Below are 14,965 nucleotides of genomic sequence, written 5' to 3'. Positions count from 1 at the left end.
GCCTTCCGGAAGTCCAGGAAGACGATGTCCACTGCTACCCCTGGCATGGTGCATCCTGCTGTGCTGCATGAGCCTCCGGCTGGGCAATGTGCTCCCATAGCTCCCAAGAGGAGCGAGGCAAACAGCCTCAGCCCTGGGGATGCCCAGGAGCACAGCAAGCTTAACCGTGGGGCACCGGATCCCCACCCCCAGGACGCACCTTTCTCCATGAACTCGGTGATGATATAGATGGGCTCCTCCTTGGTCACCACCGCATGCAGCTTCACCAGCTTGTCATGCTGCAGCGTCTTCATGAGGTTGGCCTCCGCCAGGAAGGCTTCCACGGACATGCTGCCCGGCTTCATGGTCTTCACCGCCACCTTGGTGTGCTTGTTGTAGGTGGCTGGCAGGGACGGGGCGCTCGTCAAGGGCAGGCCTTGAGCCGCAAATGGTTCCCCGCCAGCCAGATACAGAGCACGAGCCCAGCTGGGGAAAGGCCTCTGTGCTAGCACCCCCCCTTCCTACAGCACCTGACCCCCCAGGGCCATCCTTGCCCGTCCACATGACCGCCCAGCTCTCACCCATCCACACTTCTCCGAACTGCCCAGCTCCCAGCTTCTTCTCCAGCTTCAGGGACTCGCGGGGGATTTCCCAGGCATCTTTCTCCCAAGGCTTCTGGGGCTTCGGCGCCGTGCAGGGGAACGTGAGTTTCTGGCACAGCCCATCACTCTGGTCTGGAAAAGAGCAGCGAGCATTGCTGATCAGGCCTGGGTAAAGCAAACCCACACGCCAGCAGCTCGGGGCCAAGGACTCGTCCGCCTGACGGACCAGAGCTGGATTTGAACCATTGACCAAGGAGGAGAGAGCACCTGTAACCCACTCCCCGAAAGATGCCAAATGAGGGGAGCAGCACTTAACGAGCGGGATCAGGGGCCTGGAGAAATCCCGCTTACTCACTCTTATAGTGGTCGACCAGCTCTCCCAGCGTGGCGAAGCTGTTGCGTGGGGAGATGTAGAAGCCGCCGTCGTCCAGCATCCGGATCTTGTAATGCTTCACCGTGTCCCCGTTCTGCACATCGAAGTCCCTCACGGACAGGGAGTAGCAGCCTGGGCCGAGAGCGGGGAAGACCCGGCTGAGGCCCTGGAGGGAGCAGGCAGCCACAGGTGCCCGCTGCGCCCCCCAGCCCCAGTGCTGCCCAACCAAGGGCTCTGCTCACCCCGCCTCCCTGCCTCCCCTCGGCTCCCGTGGCCCCTTGTCGGGTGCAGTCATGGCTCGGAGCTGGTTCCCGGGAAGCTCAGCCTGCAGCCAGAGCAATTCCCTCGCACGCGGGCACGAGGAAGTGGTGAGAGCAGGCGAGAACCAGATAAAGTCTGCCTCGGCCTCATTTCCTGAAGGCCTCCCCTGCACTTTTGACTACATGGGAGCCTGCGGCAGAGACTAGGAGCTCAGATGCGGCTCAGGACACGAACTCAGACCCCGAGAGCGGGGCCAGCCCCTTCCCCGTGTCCCACGCACAGACCGCAGCCTGGGCACTCTCTCACCTTTGGTGGTCTCGCTGTCCCGTACCATGAAGGAGCCGATCATGTTCCCGGGGGCCGTGAGCTGCCGCTCAGCGTCCTTCCGGCTGACGCCTTTGAAGAACCACCTGCAGGGCGAGACCGGAGACGGCCCCGGCGGCCAGGGTGGCATGAGGCGGCGGGTCCCAGGCTTCCCACCCTCGGGCATGCCCCATGTGCTGCCAGCCTGACAGCGAACCCCCCCAGAGGAGGGCACCTGCCCAGGGAAGAGTCATCCATCCAGCCCCGCTTCCCCAGGGCCTTCCCCTGCAGAAGCAACGCGCCTGTCCCCACTCCAGCCTGAGCCCTGGTCTGCACCAGCGTCACACCTTCCACGGGGGCTTCCTGGGAGCAGCAAGGAAGCTCCTAAAGCAAGGCCTTTTCTTCTCTAGCTTCGCATCCCACCAGGTCAGGAGCATGAAGCGTAGGGGGACCAAAGCTGCCCACGCGGAGCCCGCTTGCGCTCCCTCATGCTGCTCCCTGCCTCCCAAAGCAAGAGGTAGAGAGGTGCCAGGACGGCGAGACAACTCCCTCCCAGTCCCGCCGGGTCCAGAGGAGCAGCAAGCGGAGAAGAGCAGCAGAGCGAGCCAGGAGAGGCAGAAAGCGGCGGCCGGAGCGGGCAGAGAAGAGGCGTGCACTCCTCAGCACTCACTCCTCGGTCTCCAGGGAGTTCACCCGAGCCACGTAGTTATTAGGGATGTAGCCTTCTTTTCCCGTGGTCAGCGACTTGGCCTTCCACCACTCTCCTGCCCTGGGGAGAGAAGGGGCAGCCGTGAGCTCGTTCTCCCCGCGCCCGCACAGCCCAGGCAGCCTCTTGGCTTTGAGCTCAAGGCAGGGCTCTGAGGAGCCTGAGGCATCTCGTGCATCTCTGGGGCACGTGAACCCAGGCTGGGGCTGCCCTAGACCAGAGCCAATGCCACAGCAAGGCCCTACGCGACAAGCCAGGCCTTCACCACCCGCAGAGCCCCAGGAGCAGGGGCAGGACACATGCACTTACTCCTCCAGGACCTTCATGCGCTCGCCCTTCTGGAAGCTCAGATCCCCGCTGTGCATCGCTTCGTAGTCGTAGAGAGCCAGGACCAAGCAGTCCTCCGAGCCTGCCGGGCCAGACGGGCGCCTCGGTCAGGGGAGCCACGAGACCCCCCGCCCCCCCGGGTCCTCTCTCAGGGGGCTGCCGGATGGGACCCTCCGCTCGGCGCACCGCCAGCATGGCAAGCTTCATCCATTCACATCACGCAGCTCCCCTGTTACAACAGCTCAGGGCCCTCTGCTCCCAGCAAGGAGCACAAAACCAAGAGCAAACACCCCACTCCTTTACAGCCACCCCAGGCATGTGTAGGAAGGAGCAGGCCCTGATGCTCAGCAGACTCAGGGGTTTTGCAGAACCGGGTCCCTTAGGGCTGGCTGGGCCCAGGGATGCATCTGCACTCCACCGGACCAGTGGCACCCCCTGCGCTTGGGACTGAGGGGGAACACAAGCCTCACTGCAGTCCCCAGCTACCGGCTAACGCTTGGCCCTCCTGCGCTAGACAAGGGCCCAGATCCAGCTCTGCTCTGGGACCTGAAGCCTGCAGCAAGCGCGCAGCCCACCCGGCTGGGGGGCTCATCCGTACGTACCGTCGGCCGGCGGGGGTGGAGCCACGCTGGAAACATTGCTCTGGAAGGCAAGACGAGGGACACGGAGCGTGTTGTCACCCGACCGGGCACTGTCCGGTCACGCTCACGCGTCTCCGTCCTGCTGCAGTGCTGGCAGGACGGAGAGGAGCAGGGAAGGGCGTGGGGCCCCGTGGGGGGGAGAGACTGTGCCCAGCGGACAGGACCGGCACCACTGACGTGTGTGCACACAGCACGTGGCACCCGCAACCTGGATTTCCTCTTTAGCCGCCCGGTTGCTGGCATCCAGCAGGACCCTGTCCCCAAACTTCCTTCCTCTACCCGCTTCTGGTCGCTTCCCTTCCCCGTCGCCTCCTGCTTGTTCTCCCAACTTTCCCCAGGAAGGATCAGGAGCAGTCTGGGCTCTCAGCACTCATGCAGCAATGCCTCTTTCTGATGCACTGTGCCCAGAAACCAACCCCCTCCACCCAGGGGCTGCCTGGCCTCCAGAGCAACTGCTGGGACAGCACATCCTCAACCCTTCTGTGGCTGCAGCTTGCACTGGGCACCTCCCTGCCCTGACCCATGGCCGTGAGCTTCCCCGTCGCCCTTACTCTCTTGTTGGTGGACGTGGGGTCCTTCACGTAATGGGCCTGCTGGAGGCTGGGGCCCGAGTCGCCTTTCAGGATCTTCATCGTCGTGCCCACTTCCTTGGACTTGATGCAGCCCATCCTGCGGCAGAGAGGAAGAAGTCGAGATGGCCCCTGTGGCTGGGCTCCCCGCAGCTCAGGAAGGAAGTGTGGACACCCGCAGCGACCTGCCCTAGCTGCCGCCCAGCCTCCACCACGCCTGCTCCGACACGGCCTCCCACTGTTCCTGCTGCCACGTGTCTTCGGTGCCCTGGTTCAGTGCCCCCAACCCTAGCACGTGGCTTCACAAGCAAGTTCTGCTGCAATAAGTTGAGTTGCCCCATGTCAGCTTCTCCGTGGGAAGCACCGTGCTCATCCCTTCCCTCACAGTACAGGGGTGCCCCTGGGTGAAAGCAGGGAAACCTAGATCACGCTCACCGTAGGGCGAGAGTGTACGGATGGGCAACTGCACTCAGCCCTTGCTAACCTCATGGTATTGCAGGTCCAACGGCACTGCAGCTGCAACCTCAACTAAGTGGCAGCTCGTTTTTAGGTGAAGCGTCCCGCCCTGGCAGCAGAGAGGAGGGCGGAGGATGAAAAAAGGAGGAGGATCCCAGCCTGCTCTGTCCTGCGGAACGACCTGCAATTTCTGCGGTCAGACCCATGGCTCAAGGATGGGACTTTTAAGTCAACTCAAGACCCATCAATGAGCCGTGGCAGAGACCACTCTCAAATCAAGGGAGTGCTGATGACGACAGTATTGGAGGCCGCTTGCTTGTATATAGGCTCACACAAATTTTCAGGCCCAGGGCAAGGTGCTGACTGGGTTTCTACTCCCTAGATACCTGCATACCCACAGCCATGAGTCCCATTTCACCCCTTAATGCTCTGGCTTCAAGATAAGCTCGTTTCACAGCAAAGCCCAGTCGACTCGTGCCGCAGAGCAGGTGGGTGATCTCCGGCGGTGCCCAAAGGCAGGGCAGGAACTTCCCAGGAGAGGAGGGACAGCCGATCCCAGCCCCGAGGAGCTTACACCCAGCGGCAGGAGAGGGAGGGAGGGATGGCCGGGCCACTTCCCCACAGGCGCATGGTTGTGCGGCAGGGCTTGAAGCGGCATGATGAAACCCAGGGGTTTTCAGATTTGGGAAAGAGAGAAGTGGCGGCTAGAGACTTTCACAGGGGTTTTGCAGCACAGAGAGGGGCATTACCCAGGGACGGGAGCCACGGGAGAGGACGGTCTGGCTGAAGCACCCAGGAAGGGCAGTCTCCAGGCAGGGGAAGCAGCCTGGCTCCGGTCCCAGGGGAGGCGTGGATGGGGTTTTGGAGGCTGGCATCACTAGGAGGCGGCTGCGATGGGCGATGCCCTGGTCCCACGGTGCTGGCTGACCACGCAGAGCGGGCGTTCCCCACACCCTCCCCAACCACGAGTCCACCTCGCTGGGACTCCCGGGCCCTCCAGCACCGCGTGCCAGGAGAAGCCCAGTGGAGCGAGAGGCAATAGGCCTGTGCTCAGCTGAATCACGCAGTGGGCCAAATCCCCAAAAGGTGCCAGGCACCTGCAGCTTCTGCTCAATTCAACAGGGAGAGGCGGTTGTAGGCACCCAGGACGTGGCCCACAGAGAGCCTGAGCCTGCCACAGCTGCCAGACACACTCAACAACGGGTGATAATTCTTGTCCTATTAAAAAGCCCTTAGTGCCGGCAGCACTCGGGCCCTGCCAACACAGGGACATGCAGGCAGATCCGCCGGAGGTGCCGTGTCCACGCATACATTAAAAGGGGAGGAAAAGGGGGGCAGAAGTCACCATTCATTAAAGCCACCCCAGTGATACCTGGGCACCCCCACTCTCTTTTTTGCCAGTCTCCCTGCTATGAATGTGTGTAACAAGCCCCGTGACCACCTCCAGACTCCTCTTGTTCATCCGCAGCCAAGCGCTGGCCACAGAAACGTGGTCAGGCTCTGGTTCCCCTTAGACATGGGATAGCACGCTGTACAGCCTGGCACCCTACCCACCTCCCTGCGAGCCTGGTTGTTAAGAGGAAGGGGGACCGCGCTGCTAGAAAGGGGCTGGGACACCCGAAAGGGGAGGCAAGGAAAGGGGGAAGGATGCGGGTTCCTGCATCTTTAGCCTAGAGAAGGTCTTGTACCCAATGGCTGACGTGCCCGCAGCCTGGGCACTGCCAGAGCTGCACAAAGGAGTAGCAGCCAATGGGTGAACCAGGCCCTGAGCATCCCCTCGTCCAGTACTCCCATTTAACAGCCCTACCGGGGCAGAGCAAAAGGGGAAATGCTGGTGCAGACACTGAACCCCCCTCTCCTGGCACAGGCCACAGCTGCCTGTAAGGGCAGAGCCAACCACCGTATAAAGCAGAGCACTTGAAAAAGAGAGGGGAGCACAAGGTCTCGGGGTCTCTCTGCAGGCTCAGTGCAAGCTGGGGTTGTGTCCTAGCTCCAGCCCCTCACCCTGGCGTGTAGCCCCCCACTCCATCCCAGCTGCTCTCCGTCTCACTGCCCAGGGCCATGCTGCCCCTTTCCCCCAGCTCCCCATGGCTCTTTCAGGCATCAGCAATAAATGTGCTGCAAGCAATGGAAAAAAGCAGCTTCCTTTTGTCCTAGAGAGACCTCGCTCGGTGCACGAGGAAGGAGGAGCCTGGTGCTGCAGGAGGAAGCACGCAAGAACCACAGCCCATGCCAGAGCCCCGGCAGCTGCTGTGCTTTGAGCCCAGAGCCCTGCTGCAGAGCCAGGCCAGGCCACGCAGGAGACCTGGGCTTCCCAAATGCCCACGGCCCTCCAGCAGCAACAGCCGGCGGTGCTCAGCATTGCCAGGATGGGTCCTCGGAGGCAGACAGCAGGGAGGGGAAACTGAGGCACATCTGAAGCCTGTTTCTGAAGGGGCGCTGCAGCCTCTTGGAGCTGCAACTGTCTCCCTCCAATTATCAGGGAGAAAACAGCCTTTGCCCCCTGGCAGGGCCCAGGGCCCAGGATAACATCCCCCCCCACACCACCCCATCCTTGCTGGGTCCTTCCAGGACCGCCTCTTCCCTGAAAGAGCTCCAAGCACTCCAGCGATTTGTGGAGCCCCCCTGCCCTCCCCGTACTCTGGGTGCGGTACCATGAGCCACCAGGCAGCAATAGCCTCAGAGGGGGAAAAGGCAGGGGACAGCAAGGTGGGGTCTGGGCTGGAGGGGAGGGTCCCCATGTCAGACCTTGCTGAGGGACTCACCTGGCCGGGGGGGGGTGGGGGGGCCTGGCCCTGCATGCTTTGCACAGCCAGAAAGACGCAGCAAAGGCGTTGCAGCTGCGCAACGCGCTCCGGAGAGATTCACCATCCAATCCTTACCCCCCACCCCATGGTTTGCACTGGTGCATTTGGCATCGGGAGAGGGTCCAGGTGAGCAGGCCAAAAGACATCGCCCACCTGCAGGATGCAAAACACCAGCTTCCCCCACACGCTGATCTGTAAACCCCTCTGATGTGTCTCTTCCAGCCCCAGCAGAGATGAGGGATGTGATGTGCCTGCTATGGGCTGGACCAAGATGTGCCAAGCCTTTGCTTTTCCACTGTTCGCCTCCTGAGCGTCTCTTTGCAAAAGAATGGACTGGCTATTTAGGACTGTCTCCCTGGGCACTACTTAGATGCACGTTCTCCAGGTCACCGCCGCGAGGCAGAGGCACTCTGGGCACCATCCTGACTTTCCACATGCCCAGACACCTTCTGCAGGCTCAGGCCACGAAGGCCAGCACCAGGAGACAGGCCAGCTCGCCAGTCCTGTCATCAGCCACCCAGCTGCTAATATCTGGGCTTGACATTCATGCCCCGGGGCAAGCACTGGGGGGAAATTTTACTCGTGTAGCAACTTAACTAGAATTTGGACCTTGGGATTTTCCGGCTATTTGATTACTGGTATTGGCCAGCTCTGGCTGATGCACTCTGCCCTCCATCCTCCGCTGTGCTTGCCCCCTCGGTCCACACTGACAGGCTAAGCTCAACCCCAGAACCGAGCAGGGAGGGAAGGGACCGAGGCCTGCGCTACTCCTTGCGCTTCTTCCACAAATGACAGAAAGAGAAAGATATTTTTTTCCTCCTCCAAGTTGTTGCATGTGGGAAACCTCCCGGAGGGGGGGCAAATTTATTGCTGAGGTCAGGCGCTAAGGGGCTGAAATCAGCAGTTATGCCAGCTGTACTGCAACTGTCCCTAGGTCTTTAGCAATAGCAAAACCCTCACAGCAATGGAGCAACAAGCGTCTTCCTCAGACCGTGGGAGCTCAGGCCCGGGTTCGGCCTTCGGGGCACTCGTCATGGTTGCAACCGCCAGTAGCACATGGGCGCAGGCAGATTGACTTGGTCCCGAGACTGGGGAGTGGCTCTGGGGGGGCATACAGGCTGAGGACGCTGGCGGGGGGGAACCAAACCGTTGCAGACCAGCTTCCAGAGCTGGTTCAGAGAGGGTGGAAAAGAAGATCCCTGCGTGCTGGGATCTAGTGGCCCTTCCTCTGCGCTGCCCGGGGCTGGGGGCACAGGGGACGGATTGTGAGAAGCTTCACTGGGGCTCACAGGTCCAAGGGGGGTGGGCAGGTAGGGACACAGCCCCCACGGCTGAGGAAGTCAACCGACTCCATGGCTTGTCATAATCTACCCCATTCCTGCTAATGTCCCAGCTTTTAAAAGGACCCTCTCTCCTCTTTCATGGTGTTGCCTCCCTCGGGCACCTTATGGTCTTGATGTCCCACCACTCAAATGATCTGTCCTCCTTCAAAGGTGCTGCCTGTTGCCCCTTCCTTGCATTTCTGTTTCACAGTCTTGCAGACTGTTTTCAGGGCTCAAACCCTTAACTCAGGTGTGGTCATATGAACTCAGGTGTAGAAACGACAGACACTGAAGTACTGCAGGCCCTATCAAGACACTCAAGAAACCTAGAGTGTGTTTGATGGCTCTGAATAGGAGAGGTGCATTTAACCAGGATGACTGCAGGACTGATGAAACTGGATTATTTATTTTTGCCTGGTTTGTGTTTTTCTTTTAAATTTGCTCTATAACCTAAGAATGAGTGCACCTTCCAAAGAAGTTATAATGCTTTTTACTTTGTTCTTCAGTGGACTGATGCAGCATGAGGGCCCTAGCAGGTCAATAAAGCTTCTAGGGTCTCTGTGACTGGAGGCAGACAAGGTTCCTTGGGTAAAAGCAATAGCTTTTATTAGACCAACTAAATAGTTGGAACAATTGTTCTTTGCAAGCTTTCGGGTGTTTGTACCTGAAAGCTTGCAAAGAACAATTGTTCCAGCTACACAGCTGGTCTAATAAAAGGCATCACATTTACCCAAGGAACCTTGTCTGCCTATGCCCTTACAACCAACACCCCCGACACTCTGTAAATGGAGAAAACCTGCGCACATGGACGCAGCCATACAGCCATAGAGACGTGGGGCTGGAAGGGACCTCCAGAGGTCTAGTCTAGTCCAACCCCTGCCTGAGGCAGGGCAATCCTTATCCAAATCAAAATGCCTTGCATCCACCTCGCTGGGCTAATGAGAGCTCCACAAAAGCCTTTCAAACGTTGCCTCACCAGCTCAGCTAAAGCAAACTAGTCACTCAACCACACATGCAAATGTGTTGCCCCAAGAAGAGCCACCTGCCCCCCCTCCCCACACACAAACAGCATCCCAGAGAGGAAGGGACTTGGGTGCAGGAGCTTGTCTCTCTAAGGGGCCAAGCCCTGGTGGGGTGGAAATGGGCTCCTGGAAGCAGCTGCATCAGGAATGGTCTCCTTTGTTACTGGATTTCCCTATTTGCATGGCAGGGCCGGGGACTCCTCACGTCACGCAGAAGCAAACACCAGGGCAACAAAATGAGCATGTCCCCACTCCGGTCAGCCTCACAAAGCAGGTTGGCTCCTTCGTGCAGGGATCTGACTCAGTGAAGTACCAGGCAACGTGTGCTTGTTCTGGGAGGTCCAGCACCCTGGGCTTGGCCCTCTTTCCCCCCCTCCCTGGCATTGCCGCTGACACCAAGGAAAAGCAGGCGTAGACCATAGCCCTGATCTGGATGAGCTATTTGCATGGAGAGATAACCGTGCTTCCAGGTAGCAGGAGGCAGAAACTTTCATCAGAAATGCTTAGAAAAACCCCAGCCTTGTGGCTATTTGTAAAAGCCAGTTCCCCCATGCTACAATTAAGGAACTATTTTACAATGACCACAAGTTCCTTCTGAGTTATGGGAACTGGCTCTGGCTGCAGCCAGGCCCCAGCACACGTTACATGCAGCCAGCTCCACGGGTCCGAGAGCCCCAGCTCCCAGCCCAGGCATCTCTCTCTCCTCCCATGAGCCTGCCTTGCTCTCCGTCTCTCTGGGTTACTCTAGAGAGGTAGTGCCACCTCTTTCCATTCTTCTCTTTTAATTCTCTGGTTGCTTTGACAGGCATTTGCAGTTTATGCAGAGGTCTGCCCCATCTGGCTTTGCTTAATTTCAGCCCAAATGGCTCAAGAACGAGACTGGAGAAAAAAAACCAACATATCATTCATCCGAATTCAAAGCAGCTCCAGCTACCTTTCCGCTCACGGCTCCAGAACTGTCCTGCATCGAGGTGGGCAGCAAGCAGCTGTGTGACACATGCCGCTCACCCCCGTGGTGAAAACCCACCCAAACGTGGCCAACCTGGAATAATCTCCATGCCCAGATACTCCAGGGAAGCTGCTTTCTCCTCTGGGGCACAGGCAAGACGGAGCTGGGGATGGATCAATGCCCAGATGTGAAGGAGGCTGTTCTTTGCAGGCACCCACCTCCCTGTGGGGGAGCAGGGAGGTGGAGGGTGACCGAGGCAGGGCCTCGCAGGATGGTCTTGTGTTTAAGGCACTGGGGGACAGAGCCAGCCCGTCTCATGGACAAACTGGGCAGGAGGATCAGAGGGGCAACATTTCCAGACCCAAACGGCAGCTTCCAGGTGACCGAGGCAGTTAGCCAAGGGGTAGGAGAGCCAGGTTGTGAGACAGGAGGGGATGACAGGCCTGCCTGTCCCAGAGATCCTGTCTGGCTGAGCAAGTCACTTAGGCCTGGATTTTTAAAGGGATTTAGGCACCCAACTCCCACTGGAGGGTAAAAATCTGCCCCTTAGGTTACACTCCTCAAGGGGCATCACCAGTGGTATGGCCTGCTGTCCCCAGAGGCCTGGAGTCAGGCTGGGAGAAATGCTGGGGGGTCTCAGTTGCAGCCGATGCCAACAGAAAAGGGGGATGCCAAGCACCATAGCGTGCCAAGGCTCCAAGCAATCCCAAACCGGGCACCAAAAGCAACGCGAACTTTTCACCTTTGTTTTCATGCCTCGGTTCCTCATGTGCGAAATGGGGAGAATCCCCCCGCTCTGTGCCTTCGTGCCAGTCACTACTGCCTGCTTGTGTAGCTCTTGGCTGCCATAGCAATTAGCACCACAGAGAAGCCAACAAGGAAACAAGTCCAGACCACAGGCTGAACACCAAAGGCCAAGCAAATGTGGGACAGCTTCACATGGAGCAGGCACAGGGCATTCCGGGCAGGGGCTCGAAAGCGGTAGTGTCAACACGCGTGTGCAAGAGGGGCACAGGCAACCCGAGGTCCGGCATTTCCTGACATTGGACTGCGTGACTTGGCAGCCCGAGTGGAGGGTGTTTAACATGAGCACGTGTCATCCAACCCCAGGATCCTGCCCTGCCAGCACCTGTTACCCACCCCCCTGGTTGTGAACCAAGCACACACAATGCAGGTGTCCCTGCTATGAATGTGTGTAACAAGCCCCGTGACCACCCTCCAGACTCCTCTTGCCCATCTGCAGCCAAGCGTGGGAGACAGAAACGTGATCAGGTGCTGGTCCCCCTTAGACACGCTATAGCACGCTGTGGGGCTGGCACCCCACCCACCTCCCTGTGAGCCTGGCCACTGAAAGGAAGGGGAACCACGCTGTTAGGAAGGGGCAAAGACAACCAAAAGGGGAGGCAAGTGGAGAGCTCCCTAAAGAGAGAAGGACACAGATTCCTGTCTCTCCAGGATGCTGGAGCCGCTGCAACCTCCATCGTTACCTTTCCTGCGCCCTGCATCTCATCTGCAACCAGCTAGTCCGCAGTCCTCGTGGCCAGGAGGGCTGCACTGCCCCAGGGGGGCACGGGGGACACCACTCAGCTGCTCCAACAATCACAAAGCCCTTCTTCTTCAGCCTCAGAGGAGCCACCACAAGCAGCAAGCTCTTGGTGATATGACCCGCAGACAAGCAATTGCAACTCTCTCCAGAAGACACATCATGCATGAACGCATGCATGTACAGATGCACATATACATGTGTGCAGACTGCAACAGGAGGGAAAGGGCTGCCCGTTGACCTGTTAAACCACCAGCAAAATCCTGATGTCTCAAAAAGGGCTTCAAATCAGCTGAGAGAGTGCAACAAGCTAGCTGCTCATCCTAAAGCCATCGGTGGAATAGCCAGAGCTAGGAAACCTGCACCTGAAGGCAGACGCGCACACACGTGTGTGACCCTGGTCCTTGGCCCCTCAATGCATGCACACACACACACACACATATGACCCTGGCCCTTGGCACCCAATGCATGCATGCACATAACGCGTGACCCTGGCCCTTGCCTCCCCAAGGCACGTGTGCACACTCACACTATGGGCTCCAGTTCCTAAGCTCCCCAGTGACCTCTGCTCCAATGCCCTCCTGTGCTGCAGCCCGAGGTTATCACGGCATCGCTCACCTTGGGACGCTGCAGCTGACTCCTCCGATGACAAGTGCTCAGCGAGTGCGTGGGACGGTCCCAGGGCCCAGGGCTGTGGGTCAGCTCCTTCTCCTTTGGGTGGCTAGGCCATGGCCTGGGTCTTAGCTCCCCCCAGGAAAGCTGGCAGGGCTCCTGCCCGACTTGGAGCCCAGGGCACCGTGGTTTAACATGAGACAGAAAAATCCTCCTTTCCTCTTGCCAGCGCTGTCTCCACTTTCCCACGGCTCTTCCCCTCCCCGGGCCTGGGTGAACCGGAGGCAGACACCCCGAGACAGACCCGGCGCGACAGAAACCGCCCCGAGGCCGCGCTCTCGCCCAGCTGCGCCGAATGCCCGGCTGGCAGCCTTCCCGGCACTGGGCTGGCACAGGTAGGCGGAGAAGGAGGCCACTCTCAGTGGCGTCAGTCAGCGCGCTGTCCCTGGGGAGCAGAAAAGAGGAAATGCCCCGGCAGTTCCCCCTGCTGATCAGCAAGGCACGACTGCACGGTCCAGCTGGCACCCAGGGACCGGGTGGGGAGCCATCCTGATCTCTCCTGGGCCAGGCCTGGCATGCCCCTCTCCTGCAGACGCAGGGACCAGCTCTGCGGGGATGCTGCCCGGAGGCGGTGGGCGGCAGGCGGGAGCTGGGGAGAGGCGGTTACTGGGGTCGTGAGCAGATGAGGTACCAGCTGGGGTGAGGAGTCACCCCAGCTAGAAGCTGCTGATGGGGCAGGTGAGGCAGGGATGCCCCGAGAGACACAAAGGGAAGGGGAAAGCGGAGAGGCGCTGCCCCAGCGCGGTCTCTTCGCTGGGGCCTGCAGAAGTTTGCCAGAGGCGAGATGCTGCAGAAGCAGCAGGAAGGGCAGTGAAGACGCGGGGGTGTTTCTGAGGAAGTGAGCCGGGGTGTAGGCAGCAGGGTGGGGAGCGCGTAGCTGAGGCTTCGGCAGCGCCTGGGGAGCCTAGTGAGGACCCCTCTGCGGGGAGCCAGGGCTGAGCCCCGTCGCGGAGCTGGGGGAAGAGAGGGGCCTGCATAAAAACCACAGAGCCCTGCAAGCCTGGGCAACTCATGGAGCAGGCCAGGGCAGAGGAGAGCGGGAGCACCTTCCCACTCCCCGGCTGGGACTCCAAGGTCTGGCGTCTTGCCTCGCGCAGCTGCGGGAATCCAGCTTCACACCGGGTCCCCCCAGCCTCCACGTGGGCACTTTTCAAGCCTAGCATTTAGCAGGCCCCAGGCTGAGCCAGCTCCCCAGAGGCAGGCAGCAGTTGCCCCGCAGGGAGCACCACGTCCAGGCAGCTCCGACCGCGCCGTGCCGCGCCGCGCCAGGACAGGACTAGTGGCTGCAAGGGGACTCACCAGGCCCAGCCTTGGTCCTCACAGTGCTCCCAGCAAGGCAGCATCACTATGTCCCCCCAGGAGTGGGCTGTTTAGCACAGGGTGGGTTAGCTAAGCAGTCTGCCCACAGGTGCTTCTGGGTTAGGATGCAGTTTGCCCAGATAAGCAAGATGTGCTTGAGGGCCTGAGCAGGGCTGGGACTAGATCCCACCCCGGTCCTGTCCTGCCTGACTTTCCTGCTGTGCCATGGTACCTGCTAAGGAGTCCCTGCCTGGCCCCGGGGGCGTGCGGGGAGAGTTAGACAAGCTGCTGGCCTCGCACTGGTGGGGCTGTGCTTGTTCCCAGCCTCTCCCAGGGTGAGTCAACTCCTGTCGGTGGGGAGGGGGGCACAGAGACCCCTTCACCTCCACTCCCTCTCCGCTGTGCTGGGTCTCTAGTGGGGCCACCCAGTGCACAGGGCCCCTCTCCCAAACCTCACCTGGCCCCTGCCACGAGAAATGCTCACGATTCCCTTGTCCCGAGCGAGCCCCGAATGGCTGGAAGAGGGCACAGCTCTGCATGCCCGGCTGCAGCCACGGCCCTCGCTTGACAGACCGCGCTGGGGCAGAGCCGGGACCAGCCAGGAAGGCGTGAGCCTGGGCGTGCCGCACACCCTGCCCCGGCGACGGTGTCTTGGTTGCTTGCTCAGCTGCATTTGCATATCACAAGCTAGGAGAAATAACTGGGTGTCAGCACCTGCCTGCGACCCCTTCCCTCTGCCTGGGAGGGCCCAGCAGGACCCCGTCAGCTGCAGGATGGCAGCCAGGACTGGGGGGAGGGGGGAGGCCCCGTGGTCAGCAGGTGCTTACCAGGGTTGTGTGCTGAGCTTGGGCCCAGGGGCCACAACTCTCTGGACCCAGGGCCCATATTTCCAGTCTGGGCCCTGTGCAGGGAGCAGGTGCAAGGCACCTTTGAAAGACTCTTTGCCACCCTGCCCAACAATTCAACCCACCTATCTCTCACACTGGGTCCCAGCATTAGGGCCCCCAAACCCTTCCCCACGGCGCAAATGAGAAGCGTGGGGGGCTTTGGTGCGGAGCCAAGGAAGGGGCCAAGCCAATGCCAGGAGCTTCCCCTCGGGCGGTGCCAGATGCTGCAGCCAGCCCGGAGCTGCTC

General features: G+C 60.1%; 1 protein-coding gene across 3 annotated transcripts in view; it reads right to left on the bottom strand.

The window, feature by feature from the left end:
* HCK (HCK proto-oncogene, Src family tyrosine kinase) overlaps positions 1 to 12,975 on the bottom strand; it is a 20,586-nt gene extending 7,611 nt beyond the window's left edge. The window contains exons 1-9 of one of the 3 annotated variants that reach the window (XM_019539478.1): positions 12,479 to 12,975; positions 3,744 to 3,861; positions 3,154 to 3,193; positions 2,534 to 2,633; positions 2,189 to 2,287; positions 1,522 to 1,625; positions 937 to 1,086; positions 561 to 713; positions 200 to 382 (exon numbers count right to left, since the gene is read on the bottom strand). In XM_019539478.1, coding sequence (XP_019395023.1) covers positions 200 to 382; positions 561 to 713; positions 937 to 1,086; positions 1,522 to 1,625; positions 2,189 to 2,287; positions 2,534 to 2,633; positions 3,154 to 3,193; positions 3,744 to 3,860 — 946 coding nt within the window. In that variant the 5' untranslated portion in view covers position 3,861; positions 12,479 to 12,975. Of the gene's footprint in view, positions 1 to 199; positions 383 to 560; positions 714 to 936; positions 1,087 to 1,521; positions 1,626 to 2,188; positions 2,288 to 2,533; positions 2,634 to 3,153; positions 3,194 to 3,743; positions 5,149 to 11,059; positions 11,278 to 12,478 lie in introns of those variants that run through there. The other 2 variants (XM_019539480.1, XM_019539479.1) reach the window with 2 other exon arrangements.
* Positions 12,976 to 14,965: the final 1,990 nt, after the last annotated feature.

Source organism: Crocodylus porosus, unplaced genomic scaffold (genome assembly GCF_001723895.1).
Source record: "Crocodylus porosus isolate Cpor-Errol unplaced genomic scaffold, CroPor_comp1, whole genome shotgun sequence".
NCBI classification, from domain to species: Eukaryota; Metazoa; Chordata; order Crocodylia; family Crocodylidae; genus Crocodylus; species Crocodylus porosus.
Note: the sequence above shows the minus strand (reverse complement) of the source record. Positions and strands in the feature narration are given on the sequence as shown.